This window comes from Monopterus albus, unplaced genomic scaffold, assembly GCF_001952655.1.
Source record: "Monopterus albus unplaced genomic scaffold, M_albus_1.0 scaffold18.1, whole genome shotgun sequence".
Lineage (NCBI taxonomy): Eukaryota > Metazoa > Chordata > Actinopteri > Synbranchiformes > Synbranchidae > Monopterus > Monopterus albus.
Genome location: NW_018127898.1, coordinates 1525438 through 1534092, shown reverse-complemented (window position 1 = coordinate 1534092; position 8655 = coordinate 1525438). Strand labels below are relative to the sequence as shown.

The 8655-nt window shown below is 40.5% G+C and overlaps 1 protein-coding gene across 1 annotated transcript in view; it reads right to left on the bottom strand.

Moving 5' to 3' along the window:
* The window catches only part of LOC109956174 (lumican), a 5284-nt gene extending 1475 nt beyond the window's left edge, over positions 1–3809 (bottom strand). Inside the window, exons 1-4 of the mRNA XM_020593099.1 lie at positions 3739–3809; positions 2077–2408; positions 1631–1955; positions 256–573 (exon numbers count right to left, since the gene is read on the bottom strand). Coding sequence (XP_020448755.1) covers positions 256–573; positions 1631–1955; positions 2077–2382 — 949 coding nt within the window. The 5' untranslated portion in view covers positions 2383–2408; positions 3739–3809. The remainder of the gene's footprint in view (positions 1–255; positions 574–1630; positions 1956–2076; positions 2409–3738) is intronic.
* Between the last annotated feature and the right edge of the window lie 4846 nt (positions 3810–8655).

Genomic DNA, 8655 nt, shown 5'->3' with positions numbered 1-8655 from the left:
TCCTCCCTCAGAGCAGGGTTTGGGTATCATATCTGCCCAGCTGGTCAGCTACAGCACATAACTCACCAATAACGCTGCTTTGTTGTCATGTCATATGAATCTATGAATGTGTGTGTGCACATGTGTGGGAGATCAACATTTCATGGACATGAAGTCAGTGACTATCATTCACAGTATGAACAGTAATTGTATCCATGTGAATGTGTATTCACATTTTTCTTTGTGTATATATATTACTGTATGTATTGGCCTCACCTTGTATTTCATTGGCCTCCATGTAGAGGTACTGCAGGGTGGTGGGGACCGTGGGAATGGTTGTAAGTTTGTTATAAGAAAGGTCCAGTTCCACCAAGCTGGAGAAGTTGAAGACCTGCGGGTGGATGCTACGGCTCTGCAAACCACAGTGACTCAGACGGAGGTACTTGAGGTTGAGAAGCTTTACAAAACTGTCCTCATCCAGCCCAGAGAGAGAGTTATTGGATAGATAAAGCTGCTGGATGGAGGGAGGTAAATGCACGGGGATGGTAGAAAACAGATTCCCACTGAGGTCCAGCAGGTTCAGACTGACCAAACCTACAAGGTGTGGGGATCATAAACAAGTTAGTACTACAACAAATGTACCTCGTGTGACTGATGGAGTGACTATAAACATTTTCCAAGCAGTCTCAGGGCAAAACATCAAGGTATGAGATGTTGGTATGATCCGTTCAAATAAATGTCATTATAGAAAGGAAGTGACCTGTATAGTAAGAGATTTCAAATATACCAAACTGGTACTGTGTTAGTTAGAGTAGCAGTTACTGACACATCACAGTGCAAAGATCTGAGTTTGTAAATCCAACCGTATCTATGACTTTATTGCTATTTTCACTGCAGTATAACTACAGACTATTGTCTGTGCACCATACTAATGTTGTTAAGCCTGTCATTTTGCCTTGAAGAAGAGTATTCTTTGCAAGTGTTTAAAAATCATTAGTATTGGCTTAATTTTCATTTGTAGAGCTGCTTTACATTTTGGAGGTGTCAGATTAAATAATGGGTAGAATGTGAAATTTTATATGATCCGTTACATATTTGCTGAAAGACATGAAATCAAATCACCAGTGACTTAAACAACATCATGACTCCAACCACCATAACAGCCACTACTGACTGCATCAATCTGGACGACGCAGCACCGCTTCCCTCCACTATGCAAAAGTGAAGCCAAAAAACATCGCAAATACGGCAGCTGCATGTTGGTGTTTTGCAACCAGATTCTGCGCAGTATCGACTGAGTGATTAAGTGACAGCATCAAACCTATACTGTATCAAGTCATGGTGGCTTCACTTCTGGAAGCTGTCATGGCGTCCATATTTATATACAGTTGATGATAGCTATCATCTTGTTGAATGGAAAGGTGTGTCCAAACCTTTGAGTGGTAGTGTATGTCAAATGCACATTTGTAGACAATAACAAATAAGACTGACATTAAAGTATGGAAAATCCTTGTTTGAATGTTTGTATATTGTGTATCTGGCCAGGTATAAGACAGAGCTACTGTATGCTATACTCTCTCATTGTCTACTCAACATCTACATAAAGATATATGATATAATGTATGTATGAAGAAATGAAATGACACATTACCTTTGAGGTCTCCATCTGTGATGGTTTGCAGTTTGTTTCCCTGCAGCAGCAGCAGCGTCAGGTTGTGTAGGTTCTGGAAAGCTCCAGAGCTGATGCTGCTGATTTGATTGTGGGCCAGTCGCAGCTGCTTGAGTCCAGCTGGTAAAGCACGAGGCACTGAACTCAGGTGGTTGTGGTTGGCAAAGAAGTGGGAGAGCTGGGTCTGCTTTTGCAGGGCAGCGGGGTCCAGCTTGTCGCTCTGTAGCTGGTTGCGGTCCAGGATGAGCCAGTGCATCCCAGTAACGTTGGACAGAACGGAGGAAGACAAGGACGAGATGTTGTTGCCCTGGGAATAACAGAAGGCAAAGCCTGATGGATTTTGTCTTTTCACACTTACAGCATAACATACTGTATACAATAGAGTTCAGTGGAGATCAGCTCAGTGGCCGTGTCAGTGCCTGTCCTACCTGTAGAAACAGGTACTGAACTGTGTCCGGCAGGCTGTCAGGCAGCTCTGCCAGGCCTCTATTGTCACAGTAGAGGGCTGTGGGCCACTGAATGGGGCATTCACACTGTTGAGGACAGGCCTGGGGGTTGCTGGTTTGAAACCAGGCTTGGTCCATCCGCCCCTGCAGGCTCATCACACTGGGCTCGCCCAAAATGCGGTTGATCCACAGCGGAACACCTCCATAGTCCATGTCAGATACAACAGTGTCTGAGGCCGAGTGCAAAACACACACAAGCACCAAGACAGCACAGCACAGGACAGCCATGGAGACAGCTGGTGAGCTATGTAATCCTGCAAATTGGAAACAGTGTTACAAGTCTGCAAAGGTTGTATAAGGTCCCCTTTGGCTCTGGAGGAGCTTTATTTATCGAAAATTACTTAAGTGACACAGCATGATATCACAAAACCTGAGGACAATGAGTTTGGTGTCTGCTGTGGGTACTGCCAGGGAGAGTCCAATAAAACATGGTGTCAAGCTGCTTCATGGGAAATGTGAGATTTAGGGGTTTTTTGGATTGCTACAGAGGTTATATTATGGTTATATGGATTTCAGTAACATTTGTCCACAATCTTGGTGCCCAGAAAATGGATTCTGATGCCGCTGTAACTTTACTTCTACTTTCACAGTAGAAAGTTTCAATTTGTCCAGTCCTTCAGTTTATGACCAAGGAATAAACTTATTCCCAATACTAATTAGCAACTGTGAAATGCTAATATTTCACACTGTGAAGGTAAACATGGTGAACATTACCATTTGTCTCACTATCAACATGTAGCTCCAACCGCCATCATGTCTGGCAACACTGAGCTGCTAGCATGTCTGTAGACTCCTGTTTAATCAGTCTCTCACAATTTACCTCAGCTTAATGGACGTGTAATTCTACAGCAAACTGCTGGAGTTCCCTTTTTAGAGCTGATGCAGCCCATGCACCACTGAATGTCAGAATTAAAACTGTTATTTAAAAATAGTTTCAGTAGGAGGTCAAACAAAGTCATTTTTTACTGGCAGCCTCTCAATGTTGTGAATGTGTCTGTGTGTGTGTAATAAAGTGGTGTAAAAAATGAAACTGTGTGGCACTACTTGAAACACACAAAGGTTGAGATGGTTGCATTTGCATACAGATGCACAACTGCATGTACAACTGTAGATGGTTCCAGTAATATCCAGAAAGCTGGTATGCACAGAAACTCACGTACAAACATATACATGCATTCTCACTTATTGTATCACACAGCAGTTAGTAAATAACATTAGCATTATCAGGAAGTCTGACTTGATCAGCATGTTTACAATGCTGTGTTTAGCCTGTGTCATTTATAGTACATCACATTCTCTAAAGGTTGCTGAGACAGTAGCTGTGTTATTCAAGTATGCGTCATCAAACCAACTGTGCAATCGTTGTGATCATTTCCAGTTTTGCCTGCCTTGCAAAAAGAGGAAATGGAAGCAGACAAGAAACAAACAGTACACTTACCTGTTGAGCAGGAGCTTCAGAGCAGAAGTAGGTTATTTTAAATTTCAAAAAAAACCTTTGGAGCGTTATAGAGCTAAGCATGTATTAATATGTCTGCATGTGTGTGTGTGTGTGTGCTGTCAAGCTACAGAACCAGCAATGTTTACCCAATGTCTGATATGTTCCTCCTCTTCAAACACTGTCCACAACCCAGACCCCAGACCTCCTCCTTAATCTTGCCTCACTAGCTTCTCCCTTGTCTCAGCCATCGGTAACAATCGAACCCACATCATTTGGTGGAAACATGCTTGCTTGTTACATAGAGATACACAAAAAACAACCAAAAAAGACAGAAAAGAAAATAAGGAAAGAAAGACAGAACAGGTCAAAAGAAGGCAACAGATCAATTGGATTGTGGTGGTGCAGAGCTTTCAGTGAATATGAGAACATTAAATTATATCATCTTGAGTATGTGTGTATGAATAGAGATGCATGTGTATCTGCATGATCGGGTCTACGGCATGTGTTCAAGCCACAAAGTACCTGGGGAGCCGAAGAGACCATTCTGTGTGTATGAGTGTGTATCTTTGTATGTGCATCTGTGTCTGGTGTGTGTGCCTGTGTATTACTTACATTATGGGGATCAAAACCTGTAAACACACTCACAATGTGGGGACTCAGTCTGGTCTCCACAAGGAAATCATTGGATTTTAGAGTGGCAACATGGTTTAAGGTTAGGGTCAGGGTTAGGTGTTAGTGGTTATAATTAAGGTTAGGATAAGTCTACAGGAAATGAATGTATATCAGTGTAAACTCCCTACAAGGAACGAAAACACAACTGAGTGTATGTTTGTGCCTGTGTGCATGTGTGAAGGTACGTCCTTCAAGCATCTGAGCAGGGCTGGTGCAGAGGAAAATGATTCCAGATCCCCACCCCCACCCCCCACCTTCCTAAAATATGAAGGGAAAGCTGTGAAAAAATAGGCCATATGGAGAACAAGAGTGAAAAGAGGGGACATTAGTGTGTGGTCAGAGCTTAGAGAGAGCACCCTCTAGGAGCGACATATAGAATTACACCCACATATGTGTTACTGTACCTGTCATTTCTACTGGGTCAGCATGTGTGAGATATATAGCTTTTGCAGCAGTTTTATAGGCAGTGAAGAGAACAATTAAAAGGAATACTGTGTGTGTGCAGTTCAGCTACATGTGCCAATGACTCAAAGATGTTAAAGATACATGATAAAGATGTGTGATGGGTAATTGCTAATGTGACAAGAAAAATGTCAGTTCTTCAGCTGACTAGTCATAAAACAAGACTGAGGCACAGTGGTGGTCTGAGCTGAATGCTAACAGCTTCTTAACATCCTCTGCTGGCTCTGATCCCTCTGCTCCAGGTTAACACCGCTGATTGAAGCATTACCTTCTCTACAGTACACATGAATATCCACCTCGCTCACTCATACAGTCACTGCTACCTGAAATGAATGCTTATACTGAATTTCCTTAGTGGGAATGCAGACTTTTATAAAAAAAAAAAACAACTTTCTTTTACTTATTGTCCCATTAAAATGTTTAAAATGTAGTTCCTTCTCACCCAGTGCATGCTGGGATAGACTCCAAACTCAAACTGGACAAATGGGTAGGCTATATAAATTGGATGAATGGATCAATAAATAAAGACATTTTACAGATGACAAGCAGAACTCTGAGATCATAGAAACAGAGTCTGTGGAAAGGAAGGCACATAACAAACAAATCAGGTCTAAAAAAATAACAAGCACAAATTACACAAATACATTACATAAATGAAAATACTAATAGAAAACACCATAGTGCTTACATGCACACTAAATAGTTATTCCACAAAATACAAAGTTATATGACTCCTCACAGTGTTTCAATACAGTGTTTAAGGGTGAATAAAAAATAGAAAACCTTCACCTATTGGACTGTAACTTCCAAATCTTAGGCACAGTAGAGGAAGGAACAAAAAATAGAACACCACTGCTGTAAGTAGTGGACGTTTCAGCCTTAAAAACAGGAGATCACTATCAGTAGAGAATTCAAAAAAAGAAAATCATCCATTATTTCTCAGACCAATAACTTGTTTCTAGTCTATGACAAATAAGCACAAAACACAGTGTTATCTGCACCATATAACACTACTTCTTTTTCTGTAACATTACTGTAGCATAACATCAGTTGTAGTGTGACTTCTGAGAAACAATAATACGTCACAGTACAAAGATCAGTCATTTTAGCTACTGTTGTTCGTTAATGAGTCATCATCACTTTGAAGTAATTATCATTTCTCAAAGCAGAAGTTGGCCTCAGGTGGTTTCCTGTCTGGGAGCTGGCAGGTAGCCTGCTGCAGCTCCTGAGACAGCATGTCATGTAAAGGCATGTCTAAAGCTGAGACCTAAAGACAGTTCACTTTTGGTCACCTGCTCGGCTTCACGTGTGCATTTTAAAACAATGATTAGAGCGTTTCCCTGTACATGCCTGAAGACATTTTAAAAGAAGATGCTTATGTGAAGTATTATCAGTAATTACAGAGGCCAAATGCTAAATGTTTGTGTATCTGAGTTCTGTCACAATATGTAATATAGTGGAAATACTGTTTATATTTGAACAATTACAATGTCATGTAGCTTTCATCCCAGATTTGTTGCCTGATAAGTTTCAATGTTCAGTCTTGACCTCTGAATCAATGGCTAATAAAATAATTTCACCTCACCAAGATTAGCGGCTGCTCTGGACCTTTCAGTCATACTACATGATCACCATCATAATGTACAGTAGATGTACAAATCTTCATTTTGTCCAGCCACATTAAGAACTCATTCATGTTGACCTGTTTCAAAGTTCCAGCCCTGTTTGCAACTTTATTTTGTTTGTTTTTGTGTGTTACTGTGTTTGTGTCCTATATTACTCACACAGTGGGGAACAAAACCTGTTTACACACTCACACTGTGGGGACTCAGACTTCCCCATGGGGAAAAGCATCTGGTCCCCGCAATGTAAATCACTGATTTTTAGAGTGATGGTTTGAGGCTAGAGTCAGGTTCAAGGTAGGGCAAGAGTTAGCATTAGGTTAGTAGTGGTTATGGTTTAAGGTAAGGTACAGTAAGTCTTAAATAAATGAATGTAAGTCAATGCAAATTCTCCACAATGAATGATAACAAACATTTTTACCCGATACACGTCATCCAATATTACAAGAAAACAGATGATGAAACTGTTCAACATATTACTCTTATGTTATATATTCAATTACACTTGACCTAAGCCTGTTTCCTCCTCCATGTCTTGTTCCTCCTCATTGCACAGTTCCCTCCATCATCTGCTCCCTAAAGCTATGTCCATCAACATTTCCTGTCACAGACACTAGAGGGCTCTATTTTATCAGTAATCAGTAGCAAAGACACACTTGTTACAGGTCGGACTTGTTCTTTGTACAGGTTTTGTACAATTAGGAGCAGCAAATTAATACCAGTAGATGATATATATCTAGTTAAGAGATGGGATGTATTATTGTAAAGAAAACTAACAAATGCAAAGACTGAATGAAGAAATATATATGCTTCATTTTGAACCAAATTAATTCTATAAGCATTGAACTTGATGTCTGGGTTGCGGGACTTCTCTGAAAGTGTTGTGATGGTGCAAAGTCATCCTGACATTGCTGCTCTTATCTGTATGAGAAAAAGATGAGAAGAGCGATGCGGTGTAATCACAAACATCTGCATGTAATTTATGCATGTTTGTGTTTGTGCATGGACATCTGCTTTCTATTGCATGGTTTGCGCTGTCCCTTTGCCCTGAAGTGTCATGGTTCAAGATGCTATAAGAGGAAACACTGTCCAGGGACCATAGCCAAATCTGTGTGCATCTTTTATATGATTTCCTGTGTTATTTTTGTAATGTAACATTATCTATTTAAACAATCTCTCTATCTAAGTCATAATTCAGTATAGTGTCTGTGGCAGACAGTAAATGAGAAGGTTTGGTCATGCAGACTTGAAATGGTAGTTGAGGGTGTGTATTTACATCTAAATCACTTTGTGGAGACAAAACTTTGGTTCTCACAGGGTTAACCATTAAATTACAGGGTTCATATTTGTGATTTTCTTTCATTTTCGTGAGTTTGGTGGGTAGAGCAGTCTCCCAACCAGAGGGTCGAAGGTTCAAATCTCGGTGCCTGCAGTCAACAGGTTGAAGTGTCCTTGAGCAAAACACTGAACCCCCAAGTTGCCCCCGATGGTTAGAGCCATCGATTGAGTTGGCGCCGCAGATGGCTGCCTCGGTTCTGTACCTGAAACAGATTCCTTGTGTGAGTAACATACTTGGCCAAATAAAGATGATAATCCTTATCCTTAAGCTAATAGAGTTGGAGCCAGGCATTTATAGGGTTAATTGTTAATAGGGTTAGTCAATAAAGTGTCTCTGTAAGTGGCAAAACAGGTTTTCTTGAGTTAAAGGGACATAGAGAGGGACACACAGACAACATAGCAAAACTGGTCTGATTTTATACAGAGGACAGAAATATATTTGAAGTTGTAGACAAAACTAGATGTTTTGCATTTTGTAGTAGTTTTTCTTGTCTTTATCTGCAGATGAGTGACTAAATAATATACAGAATGAAAATTTCTGTGACATTCCTCTAAATTGTTCACAGCATGAGTTGCCCTCTGATTTTGCGATCCTGGCTCTGCGCTGCTCCTGACCCAGACAGGAAGTGGGGGTTGTGTGTGTTTGGGGCTACCCAGTCACCCTAGGTCTCTTATTTTGAAGTGCTGGTCAGTAGAGAATCAATTTCTCTCACTCTGACAACTGCTACACCTCCTGCTTCTCACGCTTTCATTTTTCCTTATTTTGTTTGTATGGATACACATTTTTCCATAACATACAGTAGAGTTGATTTGTTGAACTTAACCACCTTTAAATAAACAGGATTTTAATGTTTTGTTTCCAGAGGTGCCTCATAAGGTTGTTAGTCATCAGTGATGAGTGAAAGAATAAACATGTCTCCTAATGCTACAAAAAGAAATGGCAAAACAGCAGTAAAGACTTCTGCTTTA